The 26506-nt window shown below is 45.6% G+C and overlaps 1 protein-coding gene across 7 annotated transcripts in view; it reads right to left on the bottom strand.

Moving 5' to 3' along the window:
- Window positions 1-6790: 6790 nt before the first annotated feature.
- Window positions 6791-26506, bottom strand: part of UACA (uveal autoantigen with coiled-coil domains and ankyrin repeats) — a 69881-nt gene continuing 50165 nt past the window's right edge. For 4 of the 7 annotated variants that reach the window (XM_064480760.1, XM_010977945.3, XM_064480763.1 and 1 more), the window contains 11 exons: window positions 25613-25650; window positions 22838-22906; window positions 21696-21803; window positions 21136-21168; window positions 20548-20646; window positions 18634-18670; window positions 17706-17758; window positions 13202-15940; window positions 11330-11482; window positions 9584-9649; window positions 6791-6984 (listed from right to left, as the gene is read on the bottom strand). In XM_064480760.1, the coding sequence (XP_064336830.1) occupies window positions 6913-6984; window positions 9584-9649; window positions 11330-11482; window positions 13202-15940; window positions 17706-17758; window positions 18634-18670; window positions 20548-20646; window positions 21136-21168; window positions 21696-21803; window positions 22838-22906; window positions 25613-25650 (3467 nt within the window). In that variant the 3' untranslated portion in view covers window positions 6791-6912. Of the gene's footprint in view, window positions 6985-9583; window positions 9650-11329; window positions 11483-13201; window positions 15941-17705; window positions 17759-18633; window positions 18671-20547; window positions 20647-21135; window positions 21169-21695; window positions 21804-22837; window positions 22907-23452; window positions 23470-25612; window positions 25651-26506 lie in introns of those variants that run through there. The other 3 variants (XM_064480762.1, XM_031440914.2, XM_064480765.1) reach the window with 2 other exon arrangements.

The raw sequence follows: 26506 nt of genomic DNA, 5'->3' as shown, positions 1-26506 counted from the left end.
AACACAGTCAACCCTGTTTTACCCAGGATTCTGCTAGGGCTCTGGTCACGAGCACATCGGGTGTCTAGAGCACAGTGACAACGCGTGTGCGCGGTGCTGCTGATCACCCCGAGACGCCGGGAGGTCCTGACGGGCCCTGTGAATTCTCAAAGGCAGTCACATTGTTTCAACACACTGGCCGCTTCGCCAGAGTCCTGCATTCACCGGAGCATTTCATTCCCACGCTAAAGAACGGGGCTTTCCGTAAAGGCAATTCCCAGCTAATAGGTCTCCCAAGTCCCTGCCTTTATACCCAACGTTACCTTTCATTTTTTTCAAGAGTAATTGCATAAAGATTTGGAACTTGAGAGAATATATAGATTTTGGCCAAATGACTAGAATGAAGATTTTAAAAATGGCCCCACATAGGAATTTAATACATTCTTGAGTGGAAAAAACAAAGATTATTTGCATTGAAGAAAAAATATATAATTGAATTAATTAGACAAACCAGACAGTAACATGGATACTGCTTAACTGAAGCTATACCTCCTTTGGCCATAGAGAATAATGAAATGTTGCCACTGGCAGCAATGAGGATGAACCTGGAGAATATTATGTTCAGCGAAATAGGTCAAAGAAAGACAAATGCTGTATGGTGCCACCTGAATACTACACATGGCACAAATGAACCTACATACAAAACAGAAACAGACCCACAGACACAAAAAACAAACCTGCGGTTACCAAAGGGGAGGAGCAAACTAGGGTTGTGGGACTAACAGGTGCGAACTGCCATGTGCAAAACAGACAAGCAGCAAGGGCTTCCCGCGTAGCGTTAAGGAGGTGTGCTCAGCATCACACCTAGCAATACCCAGTGGCCTGCACTGCAATGCAACCTGCAAAATCCCCGAGTCACTGTGCCGTGCGCCAAGCTGACAGTACTGTAAGTCAACTATGCTTCAATTTTTAAAAAAGAATAAGGTGAAAGACAAAAATGAATGCTTCCTCCTGGACTCAGACAGACCCAAAATGTGGACTATTATTACTCTGATTCAGTCACTGCACAGGCTAATTATTCCAAAATTTAAAAGCTGTTGAAAAAATAGTTTACATTTCTTACCATCAAGTCCGATGGAAGACTGAGGCAGCTGCACTGCTGGTCTCGCGGCACGTGCCCCGAAGGGAGTGCTTACTCCAGTCAGAAATGATGTGCTGGACCCACGGGGTGGGGGTGGTGGGGGGCGCAGGCTGGCCGGCTTCAGAACCGGGAGTAACTGCTCTTCCCAGAGGAGCTGGGCCTCGCGTGCGTGACGCTCACCTCCCTGCACCGGCTGCCAGGAAGCCGAGTCAGGTGAGGCCGGTCCCAGAAAATCAAGCAGGATACTGTGTTCATGGCACGCTTTCTGGATCCCAAACTGCTGCCTGTTTTTCCTACCCTTTTAGGATCTACGAGCCCCCTTCTCCTCTCCCATATTAAGGGGGAAGTGCAAGCCGCTTTAAAATCCTTTTTGTAATGAGGTAGGGCAAAAATAATAAATATGCATGCTGACATTTGCTTGGGAACCTAGAATGTAAACTCAAGGCACTAGCTCTTTATTCTGGCTAGACATCAGCTCACAATTAAATCCTCCTCAAATTCTCTGTCGTCCTGGTAACTGCTCTGCACAGAGAGCACGGAGGGCGAGATGGCCCAAAAGGGGCTGGAAGGAGCGCCAGAGCTTATTAAGGGATTCTTTCTGATGTTCACAACCACACAGGTTGTGCCAGACAGGCGCCCGGCGCTGGAGACAAGCCTCACCCAGCTGATGCATTCGGGCTTTGCCACCGTTAAGTGGCTGTGCACAGTACAGTAACAAGATTGGCCATGGCACACCAAAAATATTGACAACGAATTGCACTTTGGATAATCACAGATTGCAAATCCTCTTAAATGCATTCGACTCTAACAGATATATTTAGACTTAGATGAATAGCACTGGGGGGATTTCTTAAAAGTGTCAATTGGTGTGAATGAACATAGCTCGGCTTTAAAGGAGCTACACGGCTTAGGGATTAAGGCCAACTGGAAAAATTCACTCAAAAAAGAAAAAAAGCCTTCAAGCTCACAAGAGCAGCTCCTTTGTTTAATTGAGGCGGATATGCGTCAATCCTTCGGGCTCGTGCGGGCGGCCCCGTGATGGTTCATCTCTCTCCGTTTGTTCAAAGAAGAGTTTTTAATTGTGCATAAGTGGCAACGTGCAACTCCTATGAGACAATCTTTGTAGCAACAACAAGGAGGGGAAAAAAAACCTAAGGAGCAGTCATTTGTATTTTGCCTCAACAGATTTTTAGCAGGAAGACTCTGAATATGAAACGGCTTCATTTTTAAATCCTAAAGAGAATTTCTGAAGCAGCCCATAAGGTGCCACTTTAGTCAGAGGCAATTAAAAAAAGCCTAGAATAGCAAGAAAGAGAATCACAGAACTTGCTTGGACATCCTAGGGGAAAAAGTCACAGACCATAAACTCTATTCCGACACCCTTCCTGAGTCCACTGGCTCTTCATAGTCCTGCATAAAATGCTCCACTTTGGAGGTGGGAACAGGGCAGGAGGTACGGTGCAGACAGCAAGCAAAGTCTGTATTATTTAAGACATACATCGCTCATCCTGTTTTAACTGCGACATCGCCAAGCGTGTTACACGCACTTAATAAAAGGGATGGTGCAGAACTTCTCCCCATAGGTGAGCGGTTCTTCTCGAGGGTCGAATTCCAGTCCTTCCTTGATAATGTGGGCATCGCTAGAAAAAAGTAGACACGTACCAGAAGTAGCTTCTCTCTGGGTCTTTTTTTTTTTTTTTTCTTTCCCCACAGTCCTTCAGGATCACTGGAGAAAGCATTTTCAAACTTCAATTCCTTACAGTAGAGAGGGAGCGGGGAAGTATTAAAACGTGGCTCCTGGAAGTGAGATGCCAGCAGAGGACAGCCGGCCGCTTGGCTCTCCTGCAAGCACCGCGGTTAGGGTGGCTGCGCCACAGCCTTCCAGCCTGCAGGAGAGCTACTCAACGCAGCGCAAAGCTAATTGCTGTAAAGCAGGACTGAGTCCGCGAGGCAGCTGTTCGGTGTGGACAATCACACTTCTCCATGGCCTGTTTTCTTTCAAAGCGTGTGCCCTTTCCCCAGCCTCAACGCGCTCTGTGTATGTAAAATAAACGCTCTTCGCAGCGGGACCCGGGTTCCGAGGGCTTAAAACCCAGTAAAAGAGTCCTCTAGTTTAATGGCTCTTAAATGCTCGACATCTTTTTCACTCAATGTAAAATCCATCTGATCTAATAGCCGTGACTGAGTTATAGACACGTAATGTTTTTCTATTAAATGTTAATCTTCTGACTTGGCAGAGCAACAGAAGCTCTGAATTATTAAGAAGGCAATAACCTCTCTAAACTCTTCCCTGAATTCAGAAGATTCCCAGGACTGCTATCTTGAAAAAAAAAAAACCGAAACCCTGCTTAAAATATAAAATAAAAATTGTGCCTCCTAAGTGCAATTTGATGGCAAATATAAGGGGCATCATTTTCACTGATGTCTCTTCTGTTACTTCACTATATACACGTGCATGTGCGTGCACACACACACTCTCGTGTATCTGGAGAAGCAACCCTTGAAGGTCTTGGCTCTTTTTCATTTACATACGACATTTTTGTAACCTTCCCGTTTTGGTTGAATTCATTCATCACGCATGTTTGTTCATGCGGCAAAAATAATGAAAATGCCCTCTGGTGCATGAGTGATGTCACTGCCCAATTACGCCAAACACAGCGCTCTCCCTGCCCAGCGCGTCCTCCTGGAATGCCGTCTCTGCTGCAGCTTCTCTTTTAAAAACAATCTCTGCATTCAGGACTCCTGTGAGCCAAAGGTCCGCACATGCCACGGGAAGAAGCAAGTTACCACTCACCCGGAGAGGCTAATCCAGACGGTCTCGTCCCAGACAGACAAGACCAAAACCCATGGAAGACCTGAATTCCCAGCAACGGAGCCTTGGCCCCAGCTTGGCTGCGGCACCACCGAACGGAATAGGAGACGAAATGCTTACTCCGCTTTGTGTTTTGTGCACGGTGTGTTTTGTGGTGCCAGTTTGGTTTTTTCCTGAAAATTGTTCGTAATTGTTTTTCCCCTCTCTGAAAACGGTTCACAGCATTTAGCAGCCAAGAGTAAGGCCCAGGTTCTCTGCCCCGCCAGACACATGCAACACGATCGTCACAGGCAATCCTCTTTCAGCCCTTATTTTGGTGCCAGAGGTACTGCCATCACTTTGATGCACAGAACACGCGAGATGAAAACACATCACCACAAGGTTGCAGAATCCAGTGACGAAGAAAATAAAAGAGGCAGCAAGAAGTAGTTCTTTTTCGCACCATGGTGAAGCCGATGTCCAGACAGACCCGTAAGCCCTGCTCTTCCCCACTGGGCAGCAGTGTGCGCACGCCCGACGCGTCTCATCATCATGGCCCCAAAACTCATCTGAAACTCTTCCCTCTGCTTCTCCGAAACAAGCGAACTGAGAACACGAAGCCTTCAGGCAGGTAAGAAGCTGCTGCGTGAGAACAGTCTTCAGGTCCTTGTTAGAGGAAAGCTGGTAACATGGGGCTGGGGGGGGGGGGGGACTCATGTTCTAAAGCCGCAAGATTTTTAAAGCAGCAGTCATCCAATGCATTTAGAATAACACAAAATTTTAAACTGTATAACATTGGTTAGGGTCAAGAAGAAAGGTTTAAATAAAAGCCAAGCCATAAGAAGGATTAAGCTAAATTCACCTGGAATTTCAGAGCAGTGCGTGTGTGGCCAATGATTAGCGCCACTGTGATACGAAACTTGAAGCTGTTCGTTGCACTGACACTTGGCTACACTTTAGCAGCCCTTTACAACACTGACCCTCTGTCAAAGGGAACGAGCTTTTCTGATGAGGGAGCAGGAGTGATAAGAAAAAACAACGAAATAAGGAACAGCAGTCAAAGCTTTCAACAAAGACTGCGCTTCAAGAGGAATTCGTGATTCGTTCCAAGAGCACTCGCATCTCAGACAACAGCCTTCAGTCCAGCCTCACAGTCTTCTAACACGAGGAGAGAGACAGCAGCATCCATCGGGGACGCTCCAGCTGCTCGCTGCCCAGTGCTGTACATGCAACCTGTGCCTCTGCAGGCACAGGTGAGTGTGCGAGACACCGGGAGTAATTCAAGGTCACTTGAGTTTGCCCTCCACACAGCTACCTGAAAATGAGGGTCACCGTCTGTACTTGGCAACCCATCCTTCTCTCCCCCAATTCTCCAAAAGTAGCAGATGGACTGGTTTCCCTTGTAAATCTCTTACTAGGATGTTTAAAGCAATATTCCACAGAAAGCATTTTATTCATGGTTGAAGAAAAAATAAAACACATGAACACACAGAGGGGTTCCCTTCCCACCCCTGGTAAGGAAGTCACAATGCTGAGATGTGAGCAATCAGCTGAGAACTTCCTCTGCAGCTTCGACGGGTGACCTGAAACGCATGGCACAGGACTCGTGCTCGAGGACAACGTTCCATATGAAAGTTAAAGACTCCACATCCTGCTTCTGTGAGCTGCGGGCGCCCACCCAGAGGAACAAACATGAAGCCTGCTGACTCCACTGCTGTTTCCATACTGAACACATACGGTGGCTTATTCTTTGGTGAGAGAAGCTATTTTGATGGTCCTTTGTCCTTGTTCTCAGACATAAATAGGATCAAAACTCCTGCTCAGGACGCTCAAAGATGACTGCTCAGGCACACTTTCCAGTTAAAAAGCTTGGCTGAAATGACTCATTTGCTTAGTTTATTTGCTAATAATCAAATCAGTAATTTTCAATCTGAATCATAAAATATTAATAAAACAAAACACACAAACTCTCCTCAATGAGGTGCAGTTAATAACAATGGTCGGTTGTAACATTCACTGTAAGTGTGCCCGATGCTGTTGCTGTCTTGCTCTCTGTATCCTCACAGTTTGCCACGTTACCGCAATGACAGCTCTGTCATCTAAAACCAACCCTCTAATGCTGATTGTGTCAGAAAGCTGCATCGCACATCGTTAATCTCATTAATGCGTTTTTCCTGTAAGCTGGCACACACATTTGGAGGATGCACATATAACGAGTGGCTGGTTACCACAGGAGCAAATGTCAAAGTAATTACTAAAGAAAGTCTAAAATTGTTGACACTCTGGAAAATCCAGCATAGCATTCACCATAGTTCTCTAAAAGTGAAAATTGAGATACAGTTGTGTAGATTATGAGGCTATTATAAATTCCGCATACAGCCCACCATTGCCTGTTCTTAATCTAAATGTAATTTAGCACTGCAGACCGTTTGTGAAAAGAAATTTATTTTAAAAGTCATAAAAGTTACTAGTGTAAGAAGAAAAAAACCCTGTACCTCCAGAAGTCAAAGGCACGCATTAAGTCACTTCAGTGAAGCGCCCCCGGCCAGCCAGGTTGTCGCATGTTCCCTGAAACCACACCAGGCCTCGCAGCTTGACTGAAGACGCGAAAAATCTTTTGATCCGCTTGAAAGTGGCCACCTACCCAATTAATTTCTCTGAGAGAAATCTTCAAATAATTATTTCAGCTTAACCCCTCTTCACATGGACCCACTGAGATGGCTCGTGTTTTACTGGGGACTCAAGGGTGTAAAAACAGCAAGCCAGAGCAAGGCAAAGAGTTACCTTCTTGGCCTAATTGTAGTTAGTATGTAGAGAATACAAGACTTGAACTGATACTGAAACACTCGGTAACATATTCATCTAATAAAAAAACCTACTGATGGATCAAAATAGACTTTATTTTAATTACACTAGCACAGTGGGGCCCAGAGAGGCCGGGGCGTTGCACACAGGACGCTCAGCACCGCAGGGAGGGCCACCCCCGGCCGCCGCGCCGCCGCTAGCACACGAGCCCCTGCCGCATCTGTATGATCTGCAGCAAGGCCGCCTGCACGTCTTCGTCCATGTGGCCCTCGGGAGAGAGGAGAAGGGGGGACATCGTTTACGTCATCCTCGTTTACACAAGAAGTTCAAAGACAAAGACTTTCTGACAGGGCCAGACGCCGAATCCTCAGCGTCCTGGTGATCCCCTAGAGGGTCTGCTGGAGAAGGGAGTGGAGCCTCTCACGCGAGTAAAGAACGCAACTTAAAAGCAGTGCCCATCAGTTGCTCTTAACGTTCACCGTCAGAGAGCAGACGGACAGACTTCTCTCTCTCTGAGTGATGGCTTGGATGATGGGGTGTGTGAGTTATAGATGACCAAAGCCAGCGACAAGGAAATTTCTTTTTTTTGGCTCTTGCTAAATTTTTTTTAATTAGACAAGAAATTAATGACAAAATCCCCATATTCATATTTTTTACATAAACAGGATCACATATTTTGCAGTCTGCCTTTTCTCCTGTCACAGAAGTCTTTCCCAAGTGATCTCCTTGCTTGTTTTATGGTACAACATCCCACTGTGTGGATGTATCACAATGTCTTTACTCATTCTCCCAAGGATGGGCGTTTACAGGGGTTCCGGTCTTTGGGGGCAGGTTCCTAGAGAAGAAGCTGCTAGGTCAACAAAACAGGCTCGATGTTTAATTTTGCTAAGAGCTACACGACTTCTCTCCATAAAGGTAGTAACAATGTGCACTCTCACTGACGGGGAATGAACGTCCCTGTCCGACAGCGCCCCGGGCAGTGCACAGATGATCATCTTGTCTAAAGTTTGTCGATCCCAGAAGTGAAAAATGGCACCTCCTTGTTTACTTGTATTTCCCCCACTACTGGGTAGGTTGAGATCTCTTTACACGAACATTATCCACTTATATTTAGAAAGAGACACTTTAAACTTAAAAAGATGGCAAGAGGTTGATTAAATGCAAGTCAATCTGGTGAGCTCACACCTCCCCTCCTTTTTTCTTTGCTTGAGCCCTTGAATAGGTTTCAGCATAACACTTCCTATTAATATCAAAAGTTTTGCTTCTAAAATCTGTTTCTATAACAGCAGGATGTTTAAATTCCAAACATTAGCCATAGTTGACTAAACTGAATTTCTTAGTTAACTTTATGATGCCAGAAGGCAAGATTATTTCAGATGCCAACTGCTTTTGTTATGTTTCATTAGGAGTCAGCTGAAAAAAAATTCGAATTTCAGAAGCATACATTACAAAGTTGGAGCTCGTTAGTTTGCGTCTTCCGGCAAGAATGTGCTCTTCCTCCCTGGCCAGCACCAGACCCAAGCGAGCGCCTCGCCCTGCCGGACACAGACCTTCTGCGCTTCCCTGCAGCCTTCCCTCCCAAACCCCGTCAACAGTCTTCTCTGATAGCTGCAATAATAGCACACCTCCGAGTCCCAGCCCACCTTCCATCTACCCAGAGGAAGAAGCCAAAGCTACTTCACCAGGCCATTCATTCTTTTTCACCCGTTCCCCCTTCATCTCCTATAGAAAAGGTAGGCTTTTCTTTTTAATTGAAGTGTCAGTTCACATCGCTGTGCCAGTGTCTACTGCACAGCACAATACTTCATTCACACACAAGCGTACAGATGTGTGTTCTCATACGCTTTTCCACCGGAAGTGACTACAGACATTGAATATAGTCCCCTGCGCTGTGCTGTATGAACCTGTTTATCTATTTAAGGTAGGCTTTTTCATTTCAAGAGTTTGATGTCATGAAATTTCTTCTTTTTTATTATTTTACCTATTTTTTTATGACCTTCTCTGAAGCTTTCTCTCAACAACTTTTCTTTTCCCCCCACTGTGGACACTTCAAATCCTAAACAATTCTTATTATATCTCACCTGCTATTGTAATGTTGTCTCTACTGTCTTCCCAAAAAATCCATTCTGAGAATTTTGGAGATGCCGAAATCACAGGGTTTCTACAGGGCATTAAGTACCACATCCTCTTACGTGAATCATTTTTCTTAGTGTGACTTTTAAGTAGCTTTCCCATCACGTCCCTAAGGAAGGAGACTCACAGTCTCACGCCTCACCACGGTGAAGGCTCAACGGAGGGAGGGCACAGCGCATGCGCAGCACCCAAGAGGCCCTGGGTTCAATCCCCAGGACCTCCTCCAAGCGGAAATCAACCAGTAAATACTGCTGATATTCTTCACAGAACCAGCTTTTCTTTAAATTATGACAGTTCCGTGCACACTTTACTTGTCATTTTTGGGTTTCTTTTCTCTTCTCTACATTTCAAAGAAACACTCCTGAGCTCCCAGGAAACAGTGAAGTCCTTCCCACCCTCCCCTTTCGGCTGACAGCCGCGAGTGGACGTCGGGGCGCTGCCTCCAGCCAGCAATGCCGTGAGCGTGCGCCACCGTCACATGTTGCCAAACCGTCCAGAGCGTGAGTGACAAGCAGATGGGACAACACTAAACTTAACATGCTGTGTTGCCACACAGCTTCGTACATTTCTCTGGGAGATATGCAAGCCATGATTAAAAGAAACAATTATTTTAAAATAAGCATATGGGGTACAACTACTTTAAATGTCAATGACTTTCACATAAATTTACTGGAAAAGAAAAAAACTATTTTCTCTAGGACGGGATCCTTTCCCAAGGAGCAGCTCGTCCTTACCTGCGCAGCACTGAGAAGGTGAGTCCGATAAATGGCGACCACTTCTTGGTGCTGTCTGGCGGCATCCTAGAAACATGGGGAGGTGGACAGATCAGGACACCAGCTTCCTCATTCCAAACCTGTGGAGGCTTGTGACCACTCTGTCCTCGGGCCGGATGCTTCTCAACAGCAGTGTTACTGAAGTGCTCCTGCCCCTTCTCACAGCAACCCACCTGGACGCCAGACGCAAACTTCCACAGCCTACCGCTGGACCAACCTTTCTAATGAACGTGTGGGAACACTCATGGCGAAACCAGTGCCACGTATCCCAGGTGACATAAAAGTGTTGCTGTAGCTCATATATGATGCCGTGCAATTATCCAGGCACCAACGCGTGCTTCGGATCCTTGCAGAAGCTCCCCGCCCCATCCCATCTCTGGCTTTATTCCCTCTCGTGCTCCGAGGCCGAGACAGCTCTTTCCTCGTAGCACTTTTGACTCAAAACCCTTGGGTGACACCGCATCAGATGTGAGAGAGAATCCAGGCTCGTCGGCCCAGGACCACGCGCTGCCTGCTTCCCCTCCACGCCCTGTTCACGCCGCTTCCTCGCCTGGGAGAGCGCCCGCTCCCCTTCACCTGCCGGAACACCACCTCCCTGCAGGTCCGGGCCCGGCGCGCCCTCCTCTTTGAAACTGGCTCCCCCCACACCAGTCCTCCTCCTTTCCTGGGAATCCAGTCACTTCGAATGTGGGACTGTGTTCTAAATTCTGTATTTGGTATTTTTTCTCTTTTGTTATTTTACTTCCTGTGGATCTACAGTTTGGCTCTCGAGCTACCCAGAACTCCTTGGGGACAGGAACTGTGCTCTCTCTCTATCCCCGACAGGACTTAGCACAGCACCGTGAACGTAATAAATAACAAACAGATGTTTCCAAATCCTGACGCAACTGCCATACCCTTTTGATAAGACCCAGATCAGCAATGTGTCATCGTTAACCTGCAGGCCAGCGGTGTTACAAAATGAACACCTAAAAAAAAATGACTTTCTTGTATTAACAAGAACTCATAACAAATTCCTGTAGAATAGGAAAATGTTACGCAGTAATTCACACCTGACTGGGCTTTACTGTACTTAGCCTTTCTCTCTCTGTTAGGAAGGGAGCGTACCAGGTCACCCTCTTTCAAGTGGCAGGAGCCTCCTACCTTCAGCTTCTAAATCCAGAGGCTTCCTTTTAGTGCATAAGGAAGACACGTGTCCCTGTAGGTATCCATAAGAATATATACGCATCCAGGCGCTTTCCTTTAGTGCATAAGGACGTAAGGTATAAAACCATGGGAATGCCTGTCTTTATTCTTAAGGATAAAAGATTATAAAAAAAAAACTTCCTTTAGTTTTGCGGACCAACATCCTAGAGAGGGTGCCGCTGCCGGAAAGCTGTCAGACTAGGAGTCAGCAAGACCCAGGACTAAGTCCCAGCTGTATGACCCCAGGTGTGCTTTCATCTTTGTTTCCTTAAGGATTAAACAGGGGCAATAAAACCTTGTACAACTGTGAGGAAGATAAAGTTTAAAGCAGGTAAAATGTTTAGTGTAGTGCCTGGCATGTAGTAAGTGTGTAAGTGACTAGTGTAAGTAACTTTGAGCAAAAGTGGTTGCACTTTTGGATCTGAACACAGCCAGAAAGCAGCTTGGTTCCTAAGTAAGCTTGCACCAGCAAGCAGACACGCCCTGCACGAGCCGGCAGGGAGCCGGCGGCCCGGTACTCACCGCCAGCTGCTGCTGCAGGCACTTGACCTGGTGCTGCAGAGAGTCGACCAGCTGACTCTGCCTCTTACTGGGGCTCCCGTCCGCGCAGGTGAGCTGGGGGAGGCCGCCGAGCGCCTGCTTCAGTCTTTCCACGTCATTAAGCAGTTCAGTTATCTTACAAAAAAAGAAAACAGTTGGGGGAGAAACATGTATTAGTCACCTAGTCACTTATAATGAGCATCTTTACACAGAACTCATTCCTTGAGATGCAGAATTTATCTCAATATACCAGAAAATTGAGGAGTGAATACTGTGGAGATTGTTACCAACAGTATAAAAAAGGTGTAATTTCCTCTCAGTTAAGTTCCTTACAAAAGCGTTACCAAGTTAAGAATAAACATGATGTGTATGTACCCTGAGATCTGGATGCGAGCTCAGTCCAACTAGTTTTAGGTCAGATGCGAGCACCTGTGAAGACACGCCGGCCACCTGCCAGGGAGCCCGAAGCGCAGGAAGGCGGGGGACTCTCCCCACCAGAGGCTGAAAAGTAAACGCACGTGGCTCATGTACATCTAGAGTTAGCTTGCATACCTTGTTCCTTCCAAGAATGTACAATTCTAGATTACTTTGTATTAAAGAGAAAAAAATGGGGAGACTGTTCAGAGCAGTGGAAAAAACACAGGATTTAAAGTCAGCCAGACCTGGGGCTCACCAGCTGTGCGAGCTCGCTCCCCCACTCTTTTGAGCCTTAGTTTCCTTATCAGTGAAAGGGGCCGATCTTTCATGGCTAAGAGAATCAAATGTAGTCACGAACGCATGTCTGGTACGTAGCAAGTGCTCAACACATGGCAACAACCATAAGCAGATACAAGAAAACCTGCTGTTAGAATGACATTTCATTTTACTCATAACTGACTTTCAAACGAGCTGAGAGCTTCCCATTCTGGGTCCCACAAGCAGACACGGCGGAGGTGAGCACCTGTGTGCTCCGCTGAGGGGGGCTGGGGCGCGTCTGCCTTTGCTTATCACTGTGTCCCCAGCACTAAGCCAGCACCTGGCAGGCAGAAGGCATTTGACAGTCACTTGTTGAGTGGGTAAAACTGCTCTCCACCTGCCTGATTTCTCATCCTCATGGAACATACTTTGTTCAACTACCAGTTTCAAAAGCATTGTTGAGAACCTATTTGGTAAATGGTGCCATGAGAATGAAGGATAAGAAGGAAAGATAAGTTATTACAGATGTTGTAAATGGATGGAAAACCAAAACACAACCTGTATTTGGGGAGAGGAACAGTCTCCTGCAGGCTAGATTGGCCAGTGAGGGCTTCAGGAAGGAGGGTAAGTGCAGGCGCGCACTAAGGAATGTGGGGGACTTAAGGAGGTGGAAAGGAGGGGGGCCGGGCATTCCAGGCGAGGGAGTGCTGGGCTATAGGGAGATGCGGGCTGGAGGGCTCGGTGCACTGGGAGGGGCGGGCGCCAAGAGCGAGTCTGGGGGACCCACAGCGCCCTGAGTTTCTTGCAGCCCAGAAACAGCACTTCGCTGCCCTCCCTCACCATCCTTCAGGCCCCCTAAAACCCGTGGGTTCTGACCAATCGTTTTTGAGGCAAGCGCCCCATTGAGTCTCCCCGTCTTTCCTCAGTTCTTGGCTGTACCAGCTGAGGAAACAAAAGGAAAACTGCTTTTGATTTCTGTTTGTGTAACTGTACTTTTTTTCCAACTCCAATTTTTTTTTTTTTGCACACCCAGAGTCATGCTGAAAAGGTGGCATTTAATGGTCACTTTGTTTGTGCCTTCGTAAACCCGTCTTGTGGGTAAAGAGCCTCCTGTCCCCTGGCAGCTCTGCACTGGGGCTTCCAGTGCAAAGCCACGCTCACCCACGGTGTCAGGATTACCTTGTTATCTTTGGCCTCGATCTGCTTGGCGGACTCCTGTATTCTGCTCTGCAGCTCTGTGATGGTTGTTAAGGACTTGTCGCACCGCTCCTGCTGGTCCTTGATTTCTTGCTCGATGCTGAAATGGAGCAACTCCTTGTCACTCTTTGCAGACCGTTCCTTCTTTTTGGCACGCAGAGCCTCCTCACACGCCTCCTCGTACCTCTGATTCAGGTTGGCCAGTTTCTCATTTAAGCTGGAAACCTGCGTCTCCAAATCACTTTTCGTTGCTTTGTATTTAGACAGATCAACCACCTCTCTCGTCTCCAATGTTCTCAGTGCTCGCTTAGTGCTCTGAATCTCAGCCTGGAGTTTGGAGACCTCTTCAGTTTTGTTCCGGCTTTCTTCTTCCTTCTCCCTCAAGCTGGCTTTGATGACCCCAGCTTCCTTCTCAAATGCCTCCTTCATCTGCAGGTGCTCTGCCAGGGGCACAGAGGCGTTCTTTTGATTCTCCAGCATCTGCTGCAGCTGGGCGACTGCCTGCTGCTCCGTCTCGTAGCACCTCTGCTTAGCCCTCAGCTCCTCCCGGAGCGCCTCGATGGTGCCGTTAAGAGATTTCTTCAGGGCCTCAACCTGTTCCAGCGGGACGTGCTGTTTCTGCAGACGAGTTTGTGCAGCGAGGATCTCCGAAGTCTGCTTGGCGTTCTCCTCCGCCAGCTTCTCCTTCTCGCTCTTTGCCTCTGTGTACTTCTGCAGCAGGTCGCTCACCTGCCTGTTCAGCTCCTCTGTTCGCCTGCTCAGCACCCTCTCCGCCTGCTGGGCCTTCTCGGCGGCAGCGCTCCTATCCCGCACATCCTTCTGCAAAGCGCGGAGCTCGGTCTTCAGCTGCTCGTTCTCCCGCTTGCGCTGCGTGGCCTCTGCCTCGCTGGCGTTCCACTTCTGCGTCTGCGCCGACAGCTGTTCTTTTAGTTCTTTCTCTGTGGCTTTGAACTTTCTCTCACACTCTTCAAGGCTGGTGATTGGGGTGTATTTCAGCTTAATGCACTCCTGGATGGTGTCGAGCTCCCGTCTCTGGGCCGCAATCTCGGCGTGCAGCGTGGCGATCTCCTCCTGGCCCCGCTGGTAGCTGGCCAGCGCTTCGGCGCCGCGGTCCTGCGCCTTCTGCATGCTCTTCCTCACGGCGCTCATCTGTTCCTCGTGCTCCTTCAGGCTGATGTACTCCGCTTTTATTTGGTTCTGAGTGTTCTCCAGGTTTCTTTTTAATTCTTTGTTCTCCTCTTTTATTTTCACAAATCCCTGATTTATATCTTCACATTTCTTCTTTGTGTCTGCTAATTCTCGGTTGGTTTTGTCCAACGTGCTACTCAGCGCGGTTTTAACCTCTTCATGGGTTTCCACTGGCACGTGCTGACGGCTCACGGTCTGTTTCAAGTTAGTGTTCTCGGAAATGAGCAAATGTATTTTCTCTTTGTCTTCACCACATTTTTTATTAAGTTCAGACAGCTGTTTCTTAAGTTCAACAATAGTGGATTTCAGAGCCACGATCTCTTTTTCGTGTTTCTCAGGAGGCACAAACACAGTTTCCAGGCGGCTAACATTCTTACTTAAACTGGCGTTTTCCATCAGCAGTTTCTCCATTTCCAACTTCTTTTCTGTGTATTTCTGTGTCACATCTGAAAGCTTTTTATTCAAATCACCAACAAGTGCATCATGTGACTTTTTCATCTCTTCACTTACTTTCAAAGGAACGTAATGATCTTTCACTTCCGCTGTCAGGCTGTGCACCTGCTGGGTGAGGAGCTTATTATCCAGACAAAGCTTTTCGATTTCCTTCTGTAACGTCTGATTTTTCGATGTTAACTCAGTGACCTTCTTCCCAAGTTCTGCTGACTTCGGCTCCAGCCTGCTCCTAAGCGGCCCATGCTCCTCGGCCTGAACGTGCTGGGCCAGTCTGGCCCGTAAGCTCTCAAGCTCTCTCTTTAACTGTCGGATTTCGCTGAGTGATCTTTCGTACTCTCTTTCCACCTCCGCTAGTTTTTTCGCCTTCTCGCTCACTTCACTCGACAACAGGCTCTTCATGCTTTCAAACTTCTCGGCAGGGATGGCCAGGGCCAGCTGGGCCGACAGCTCCCTGAGCCGGCCCTCCAGCTCAGCAGCCTCCCTCCCGCGCTGCTCCCGCTCTGCGTGGCACCTGCTCACCTCCTCCTGCAGCCGCCTGCTCTCGCCCGCCAGCCTGCCTTCGTCCCTCCTAAAGCCCTCGACGAGCGCCTCGCTCTGTCTGACCTGCTCTCTCAATCTGCCCACCTCTGCAGTCGCGCCTTCGTATTTCGCTTTCATGTCCTTCAGCTGGTCCTTCAGCTCCTCCGTGAGCCTGTGGTTCCCGGCCGCTGCTTCACTTGTGAGGTGCTCCTTCAGGGCAAGAAAATGTGTCTGCATTTGCTTCACTTTGCCTTCCGACTCATACATTCTCCTCTGCACGTCTTTCAAGGCGTCTTCCAGCTGCTTTATCTGCTCATCTGAATCCTCCTTGACCCTCTCACACTCCAGCGCCAAGGCTTTGCACTCCGCCACCTTGTGAGCCAGTTCGTTTTGAAGCTTGAGTCGGTCCTGTTTGGCTGAATCACAGAAAGTTCTCATTGCTTCCAACTCTTTTTTTAAAATTTCACTTTCCGAGTATGAGGTTTGATTGGGCAAGGAGAGCTCCAGGGGTCTTAACATAGACCTGCTCTGCATGTGGACTGGCACGCCTGGGGAGGCACACTGCAAAAAAAAAACAGTAAAACATTAGCCCCCGAAGCCTGAAGAAGACGCTTACCTACCAACCTCCTCAGGTCAGCAGCCACAGGGCGCTCAGACTAGTCTACCAGAAAGACACAGCACTGGTCTCTGAGGTGAGGAAGCAGCTCTGGGTGCGACTTCTTTAGTCAGCTCTCAAGCAGGGACATTTGAAAGCCTGCTCCCTTTAGTGTACTTCTGGAAGAACAAAGAAGGAAAATGGTCGTGGGCTCTGAGGAGGATTTCCTCTTTCCTTTCCCATTCGTAGTACCTGTCCACACATGAATGGCGCCTTTATCAAAACACATTTACCACTTCCATGCTTCACGGCACATACTGTGCTTAGAACTTCAAATTCTGAAGAAAGTCATCAGAATCCTTGAGTAAAAACAAGGGTTTTGCAATTTTAAATCTACGAAAAATTTCATAGAATGATACATTATTTCCTAACAACATACATTGACTTCTGAGGACCCTCTTTGTTAACTCCAGTGTAATGTTATTTAAATTACAAAAATACCACCAAAATAAAGTTAGCTAGTATAACAATCATCAAGAGAACGTTAATCAACTCACAAAGTAGAACCACGTCGTCTTCTCTCACACAAAAGGATAAATTAGAATTTCGCATACATCTTACTACAAAATTTGATTGACATCGCGTTCCCTCTACTAAATGCTGACAAAAGAAGTATCATTTAACTTCTCATTGAAAGGGTTAATAAACATTAGAACATATAGCATCAAAGATTAAATTTAACTGTTTCTATTTTTCCCCATACACCTGTTACAGTAAGCGCTCTTTTCTTTAAAAGTAGTAATTCGTTGGGGAAAGCCCTGTGCTACGGGTGCCTCCGACGACGTTAACAGGCAGGCCTCCCCGTTGTCAGGTACCTCCACACGCCCTCCCAGGGGTCAAGAAGGTAAGTAACAGCACAGGTACTTCTCAGCCTCAGTCCGCTTCTGATTATCTTTCAACTTACCGACTATCTTTAGACTAAGACTATAACAAACTACCACACAGCTTCACAATTTCCATTTGCATTTTACTATAACCAAATGTTTATCTAATCTTCTTAAATATTATTTGGTTGATTGGCATCCGTTCTCTCAACTTAGACTCTCAGACGTTTCCAGCTTAGAGTGACCTCAGACATCATGGAGGCTGACGCAACTCCGCCCCAGATGTAGGTATGTTAGAAACCCTTCAAAAGCCCAAACGTCGACCAGCTCTGCAGGCCACAGAAGGCACTAGGAGCACAAGCCTGTCATAGCTGCTGGGGACTGAAAGTGAGGAGCAGACAGACAAGAAAATCAGACCGCACCCCCCACGGGAGGCTTTCTTCATCTCGAGGTGAATTACCAAGATACAGAAGATACATTTGAATGTAAGGAACAATGCACTTCAGGGTCAGAACAAACGTCTTTAGAATTATTCACACCTATTCTCCCCCTTAAATGAGCAAATACAAAGAGCTGACTGACTAACGTCAAAGAATACAGACATACTATCAAAGCCAATGAACTCCCAATTCAGATCTCTCCAGTCACTGTCACCAAAAATACTCTAGAGGGCACCACACAGAGCAGCACCTGCTTTCCTGAAATTCAGGACCACAGACCAACCTTCCTCTGAAAATGAGAACCTTACTCAGTGTATATTTACTTGAGAAACAGACAATGCTATTTCCTCTTTTTAAAAAGGTACAAATATTTTTATGTATTTTTAAAATTAATTAAAGTACATTACCTGTGAGTCTGTCATGTACATTTGACCTTGTTTAAGAAGCATATCTTCTTTTCCTAAATAAATCCAAATAAATGATGTCTTAAATATCACACCAAAGAGAGCTAGGTATTAACTGGGTGTTACGATCTCCTTTATTATTCAAATAAAAGAGAAACATGAGTTACAACATAAAATTATTTTGTTCTAAAGTATCCATACTTTTCCTTATTATCTCCATATACATAAGGAAAGCACCTATATTCTTCTGAATAGATACTAAGCTGGTTTTTAGAATTATGCAAAACTGTTAGTCTAAACATGCTAAATAATTGTTATAAAATATGTACATTGCAGTCAAAATAAAAACAGTGTTCTTTGCAATTTATAGGATAATTACTACTATACTTAGCTGATGGATAATTTAATATTCAAAGGAAGCAAAAACTTAGATTTTCTAGAGAAACTATTTAAAACTGGAGAATAAGCAAAAGTGAAGATTAATTATACACAGTCTTAAAATAAGTAATAAATAAGCAACTGCTTATGAAACTTCTAGCTAATTTTAAAGGCTTGCCTGCACTGAGACCACAGCCAAAGGCTTCTTCAAGTCAGAAAGCTACGCTGGCGCCTCTTCCCACAGGAAGAAGCCCCAAATATCGCAAGACAAACGTCTGCCACCGACAAGACAAACCTGGCAATTCACACAAGACACAGTTTAAAAGTCTAGGGCCCAAGGAAAATCAGAGCCTCAGCGACGACCAGGCTGTTGGTCAGAGGCTACAGCAGGAGCTTTGGCCCCTCCTGGCTCCAGGCTGGAGGACAGCACACAGCAGCCAGATGGAGTCTTCCAACAGCGTATCACGGACACTTGGACAAAATAAAGAGGCAGAAGCAGTCTTCTCTGCTTGAACTGGGTGAACGGTAACGATATCTATACTTTCATACTTACGGCTACTGAAGTGACTTCCTGATCCTAAATGATCGCTCTGAAAGCAGAAGTATAAAGTAAAACATTTTAGGTGAATACTGTTTCCTTTTGCTAAATCCTGTGCCTAGTTCAGCTCTAAATGATCGAGTCATTAAAACCACATTTTCAACATTCCTTGTTCCTCGTGAGTGTCATCCTACGCGAACTCACAAAAAGGCAGAGCTCTAGCGGCAATTAGAGACGTCGGCTAGGAATAAAGCACTTCACTAAGCATTTTAGTAAAAGCAGCCAAGCGTTTCAAGGAAAAACTTTACTGCTCAAAAGAAAAAACAAGTGCGCCCCATAGGGCCCAGATAAACTTCCGTGTTCTCTCAAGCTGTTCTGAGTGGAAAGCTCGTATGGTAGTTACGAGTTCAGGTTCTGGCTCTGACACTTCCTGTTATTTAGAAACCCCTATGAGCGAACCGCTCTGTGCCTCAGTCTCCTCACTTACAAAGGGGAGACAACAGTAAAACGTACCACAGCAAGTTGATGTGTTTACTAAACGCATGTAAAGTGCACAGAGCAGCTTCTCGCAGGTGGCTGGGGCTATGAAGGTGTTAGCTACTACCAGTTTCACTATTACCTTTAAAAGGTCTTCAAATATGAAAAAAGATAGAAGCCACTACACTAGGTCATTCTTTAGCTTATAAAACTGTGTTTCTAAATAATCTCAGAATTCTGTCATTTAATATAAACGTATCTTTTTGTTTTATTTTTAAAAACGTACCAAGGCATAACTCACTTGCAATAAAGCACACGTGTGCAGTGCAATGAATTTCTGCACTTGTATACTTTGTGTAATCACAGCTCAGACCAAGATGCAGAGCATGTCTCGCACCCCCAGAAGCGTCTCCATACCCCGGTCTAGGCAGGAACCCCTCACCAAAGGGCGGCCTCCACTCTGACCTCTCTCAGCACAGATTCGTTTTGCTTCATCCTGCCCATCAGAAAACTGGGATCAAGCAGTGTGTGCTGTGTCTGATCTCTCAGGCAACTTTATGTCTGTGGGACTCATCCACGCCTTCACCTACTTCTTCACAGCTGTGCCCATTTTTTTTATTTATAAAGAAAAATTTCACTTTTGTTATGTACTCTGGAGTTATATTCCCCCCAAATGATAAAAGACTCACACTGAATCAGCCACTCTCTTCAGTGATCCCCCCCGCCCCAGCAATGAACAACACTCATAAAATACACGTTACGGCTTTAAGCCGCGCAGCTCAGAGCCAGGAGTGCGGCCACCCCCCGCAGGCAGCCGCTGAGGACGCCTCTGGGCACCAGGGGCGTGCTGCTCCCTGATCGAGGGGTGTTCCGCTTGTGAAAATTCTTCAGCTTACACACTTTAACAGGTGTCTTTTCAATGTATATTGCATTTTGATGAAAAGTTTTTAAAAATTCATGGTCGTCAAAAAACTAACAGCAAACTGAACCAACAAAAGGCAAGTATATGATCTGAGAGTTATTAACACATTGCTCTCACCAAACAAATCTGTGTATGCACAAGATCCCTTCTGAGATGATCCTGGAAACACCCCTACTCATTTACATGACGCTTTTTATCATCGCCATCACAGTCACTGTAACTTTACAAGTAAAAAAGTATGTTGCTTTGAAAAGGTAAAGATGGACGAAGAGGAAAGCTGGGGAAGAGAAAGTGGAACTGAACCAAATGTCAGCTTAGTCAATGTCGGCGACTTCATTTATCCTTTATGCCAACGCCGGAGGAAGGGACAATCACCCCAACTCTGCCAAAGCGGCAGCGCGCTCAGAGACCCTAACCGAGCGGCCCGAGGGCACGCCGTGAAGAGGAGTGACAGCGCAAACGCAGGTCGGGCATCACGCCCTTTGCCACTGCCCGCGAGGAGCTACAGGAACTAATCAAGCCTTCTGTACCTCAAAATGCTTAAATCTGCTTCTCAGAGCCTCAATCGTTCGTAGGCTTTCTTCGTGTTGCTTTTCTTTAGCTGTCAAAAGGGACTTCAGCTTTTCTTTCTGAAATGGAAAGGAATAAATACAGAGCAAAATCACCCTGGGCTTGAAATCGGGTTAAAAATGTGGTTTAGAAAATGTGAATTAGAATTACTGTGAGGACTGCAGTTAATGAATTCTCTAACCTGATGGATTTTTAACAACTAGTAGAGCTGAAAATTTATATAAATATACTAATAAAATATACTATATATAAACAATATTATGAAAAGTACAAATCTCTGTGGTTTGTTTTAAATCTTATTATTTTCAGACGTTTTCTTTATAATGTTTTGAATTTCACACCTTCTCATGAACTTTCACAGAAAATGAGACATCGTCCTCACAAGACACCTTCCCAGTCACGCGCAGGCTTTGTTTCCCCCTCTGAGCAACAACCAAAACCAGACAGAGCCCTGCCCCCGTCCCAGTTCAGGACTGAGCGCTCTCCTGCAGCACCGTCTTCCATTTACGTAACGTTTTACAGCTTTAAAGTAAAATTTATCAGCCTACCTCACTTTCCAAATCATCAGCAACCATGACTTCCTAAATTTAAAAACAAAAAGAGAAAAAAATGTATTTTCACTCTTAAAAGTTTATTTTAAAAGGCATGAGTTTGGCAAGTGTCTTTCAAAAAGGCTGGACACGTCTTTAAGACCAGGGACGAGGAGGTGACAAGAGTTTCTCGTACCCCCGTTCCTGTCGTCTGCATCGTCACTCCTCCTCCTCACTGACCAGGTCCAGAAGCACTTGTGATTCCCCGGAGAAGCCGTCAATCAGCTGCAGCTCGGACCTGCCCCCCCCTTCTGGCTTCTGCCCACTCCTTCCTTCCAGCCCCACAGCCCCAGCCATAGCTCAGTGCTTGGCCATCGCTCTGTCCTCAGATTTGACATTAGAAGTTTCACGTGAAGGTCCTCGTGAGCTACAACCTTCCCCAAGGGCAACGTCCTGACGTTCCCCCTCAGCGCCCAGCACCACGACCCGCAGGGACGGGCGACCACGAGCAGTCTGTTATTGGTGGTGGTGACCGGCAGTCAGACCGTCTTGTTTTCTATGCCCTGCGGGTTACTCACCTCATTCAGCTGCAGCTGTAACCCGTTGACTTTATCCAACAATATTCTCTGCTCTTGCTGAATTTTTCTCAGTCTCTCTTTCAGATCTTCATTTTCAGTCTCCAGATCCTTAAATAGTAAAGGTGACAGGTGCCAGACCAACTATTTTTTAAAGAGTAACTCTTACGGAAGAAACTTTTTAAAAGCAGCTCACTCTCATAAGCAGATACACACACACATACAACAGCTTTAAGTATAAAGATACAATACTTTCAATGGCACCCAAATAATGTAAAATCTGTACATGAGAAATAACGTAGAGAAGGGCAGCCCTGTGACGCCTAGTAAGTGCAACTGCACGCAGGACAGCGAACCACCACGGCCCTAACAAACAGGAAGGAAAAGCGCCGCCTTCTGGGCAGAAGGGAGCCACACAGCACGGCGACTTGAACCTTTGCCTAAAACTCCTCAAGTCTGTGAGACTGTCCTCGCGCTGGTAACCAGCGCTCCAGGGCTGATTTTAAGGCTCCAACTTAAGGCCACAGTTTACGCTCTTAACGCTGCATAGGAAACTATGAAAACGCAAATAAAATGCTTTTGTTTTATCATATAGAAATGGCTATTCAATTTATATTTTAATGAAAATAAACCATTCAACTATGGCTCTTCTTCCAACAAAATCGAAATAATACTTATTTTTTTGAATACTCTGATGAACATAAAAGGTTGTTAACAAAATTATTTTTCTTAATAAAAATAAAAAATACTTCACAAAAACATTCAGATTTTGTTTTATTTACATTGGTAACCATCATTTTCATCATTTAATTTCTAAAATGAATACAAATTTATGATTTATGGTCCAAAACATATATTTAAATCAACAAAAAGTTATATAAAGTTATTAAATTATTTACTTCCTAGTATATACTAGAAAAACACTTCTTGTAAGATAAACTGACCCAAACGTTCACACCGAAGGTTAAGCCTTTCAGAAGCGGCTGGGCCAGAAGGCAGAGCCTGGCAGAGCCACCAGCCCTCCCGCTGCCCCTCCTGCCCCGACCCACTTCCCCGCGTGTCGGCTCCCTTTCCTCCCCGAGCCCCACGAAGACAGCTCTGGAACTCTGTGCAGAGGAAGACAGTAACCTCTTTTTTCTTTTTACCTGGAGGTTTTGGTGCTCCCTCTGATTTGACCTGACGTTTACTTCATCTACCATCTGCGTCAAATTTCGCTTTGGTAAAACATAAGAAAACACAGGTTAGCAAGTATGAGAATAAACAGAAGTCCATTTTCCTCAATAGGCAACACACCCACTTAGCGACTGTCAGCTTATCCAAGTTAAACGTTGCTGCACGTAACACAAGGTGGCAGTGTTTCCAAATGGGAAGCAGCTTTAAGGACACAGGCTTTACATAAATCGAGTATAATCTATTTTAAAACACTAAAAAGTAACGAAATTTAAAATCCTTACTGTTACGGATTTATTTTAACCAAAGTCACCAAATTTTAAAAAGGAGAATGTGTACTAGAGGCAAAACTCAAGGTGCACTATAAAGCGTCAGCAACCATTCCCAAAGAAAGAATTTAGTGCTTAAACAAAGGAGGGGGAGTTACATTAAGGCTGAAAGCAAATATGGAAATGATTCTCTTCTTTGACACGGATGAAGTAAAACACCAAGGGGTGTGATAAGAGAGAGACAGACAGTCCTCCGCCCACAGCCACACAAGAGCCTCGGGATGACTCAGGCGGGTACGTGTTCTGATTTTGTGCACTTACTGCTTTGAAACTTTATTCCAGCTCACAGATTTGCTTTAATAAAAACACAACACAATCATTAAATGAGGGAGAAAATAACCTTTTCTTGCCAAAGTTGACCTTTAAATTTATACAACAATTTAGAAAGTTATTTCTTTCTTCCCTTTTGAAAGCTAAAAAAAACCAAACCAAAAAAAGTGAATGCTTTAATTCTCCAAGATAATTTTATTATGTTTCATATTATTTGCCAAGTTTTGTTTAACCAAGTGTTTAAACCATCCTGCTAATGGGCTCGGATTTAGAATTAGAGGGACGAGTTCTCACTAAGACAATGCTCTGTGTCCACATTTGGCCCAAACTACATTTCTAGCCGTGCTCCTTCCACCTGAGGACTGTCCTCCAGGGGAGTCTGACCGGTGTCATCACACCACTTCCAGCCCCCCCTTCTCTCTGGGTCCCTGGTCACCTCTCCTCTTCTCTGGCTCCATCACGGCACATCACGCCTGCCACTCCGGCCCTCTACTGCCCACAGACACGTGAAGCATGCTCCCTCATCAAAGGCTTGGTACCTGCCCTTCCCTCTGCCCAGAGCCCGGGGCTCCCTCCTCACTTCCTTCAGATCTCTGTTGACTGTTCCTTCCTGACCCCATAACCTAAAATAGCTTCCCGCCCTCTCCCTCATCATTCCCCCACCTCCTGTTCCGCTGGTCCCCAAAGCACCTGCTGTGACATTTGATACTAAACACCTGTCTGCTTACTGTTCATCTCTCACTAGGCTGGGAGCTCCATGAGGGCAGGGGCTCTGAGCACGGATACTCCAACACTTAGCGCAGTAAGATGCCTCTGCAGATACCTGTTAAGCAAATAACTGAACACATTTTCTTTAACTAAACCGTAGCTTCTTGATAACAAGGATTATATGGCCCTGAGTACACGAACAAATCCTGTCTATAGCAGATATCTTAAAACGTATTCAGTAAATAACAGAGACAAATGAGTTTTACTGTTCCTAGCAGAACATTAACTCCATGAACTCACTCAGATAACTCCTAGAGCACTGGGCAGAATAGCATTCCCATATTAACATTCACTAACCCTTGATTTTAAACACCTGCACATTTCAGAAATCACTTTCCTCTGACCCTGCGTGCGCTGTCTGGCATAGCTAGAAGAGCGCACATCTCATTTTCCTCCACCCCTGCTCAGGCTACCTGAGGACTGGGAGAGGAGGCTCAAACGGCTGCTGCACGTGGCAGAGGGAGTGACAGCAGGCGTGACCCACGCGTGGACCACGTGTCCTCAGCTCTGACGGGCTGGAGGGGAGCACGCTTTCACACAGCTTCCGGGCTCAGGTGCAAGGCAGAGAAATGACGCGGAAAGATGGCAAGTCGCTCAGGAGGCACCTGATCACCTCCTCCTCAGGGCTGGGAAGGACTCAGGCCCCCTCACTAGAGAAAAGCTGGAAGCCTGGAGGGCACAGCCGGCGGAGAGGGGAGCTGCCTACACCCGCTCTGGGGAGGCAGTGTGTGCGTACAGCAGCCCTGCCACTCTAACTCCAAGAGAGCTACTGAGCCTGAGACACAAAACCAGGGTTAAATGGTGATGTGATAATCAAGTTAGTGCGAGGTATGAATTATTTCATGTACTAACTTTTAAAAAAGTAAAGTCCTCATTAAATTAAATACATACAGCAAAAAAAGAAAAAAAATCAAAATGTTAACAGTGGCATTGAAATCACATACATAATCAGTTTTGAATTCTGTTTTCTCCATTTCTTATTGCACTGAAAGGTGTTTCCCACAGCAGGAGAATCTGGCCCTGTTACTTTGGGAGAACAGGAGAAAACTGTCCACGGTCTACCAGGACACCATCTGCCAGGAATTCACCACCTCAGAATCTCAACAAGGCGCCACAGCTCACTCTTGAGCGGGCTGGCTGTTCACGGCCAGCGATCAGGAGGCTACCTATGTCCCACTGGGCACATTCACTGCCAGTGAGCCCCACCGTCCAGCTGAGCGGCAGTGTCAGGATAAAGCTCAGGGTCTCACACCTGGTCTCTACCTGCGTGTGACTGAGGAGAGAGAGCAGCATGCGTTTAAACTCAAAACAGCTACGTACGGCCATCAACCAGGCTTACGAAGCACTTTACTTAGATTACACAATATAAGTAATTTTTTTAACCTGTTGTAAAGATGGTCCTTTCTTCCAAAGTTCTCTCCCTGAAGATTTAAAGAGAGAGAGAGAGGAGAAAGAGGAACAGAGAAACAGCAGGTTAACTTGGGCAGATACACATTCCCTCATTATACAACTGAGTCAATGTTAAAGAAATAAATTTCAAAGTTTCTTTTAAAGCGGATGACCTTACAGGTTTTAAACAACAGTGAAACATCACTTTTGCAACAAATTGGCTTTTTTTTTTTTTTTTTTTTTTTTTGCTACAACGTCCAGGTAGACAATACTCAACGCTAGGGAGGGGAAGCAGGTGAGAAATGCAAAATTTAAAGCATTCCTAAATTAGAAGGCAGCTTGTCGATATAAACCAAAACTGGAAGAGACGTGCATAACCTGAAACCTCCTGATTCAATTTCTAGGAAATCATCCTAAGGGTGTAATAAAAATACGCTGAAGTTTTATGCATAAAAACAGTCACTAAATGGTTATTTATATTAGTAACAACAACTTGAAAGACCCCTATAGAGACTTGCTTAATTGAATTAAACTTAAATAGGTGGGATTTTATGCATTAATAAAAAATCATACTGTAGAGAAAAATATTTATTCATGAGGGAAAAACTTTCAAATTGTATTATACAAAAAGAAATCTACAGCTCACTGCATGTGACCTCAATTTTATGCACAGAAAAGACTGGAAGGGCTTTCCTCGGTAATGGAGGCCCCTCAGTGGTAGGATGAGTGGCTAATTTTATTTGTTGTGTTTCTCTGTACTTCCCAACGTCTCTTCAATAAGCACAGAAAAATACTTAGTACAGGTATTCAATACATGTTGATTGAGTATTTTATATACACATTTGAACAATAATTCTTTTTTAAAACTCTGTAAGTATAAAAGAGCTT

The sequence above is a fragment of the Camelus dromedarius genome, chromosome 29, assembly GCF_036321535.1.
Source record: "Camelus dromedarius isolate mCamDro1 chromosome 29, mCamDro1.pat, whole genome shotgun sequence".
Classification (NCBI taxonomy): domain Eukaryota; kingdom Metazoa; phylum Chordata; class Mammalia; order Artiodactyla; family Camelidae; genus Camelus; species Camelus dromedarius.
The sequence above is the reverse complement of the archived record's forward strand: the minus strand, read 5'-3'. Positions and strand labels throughout refer to the sequence as shown.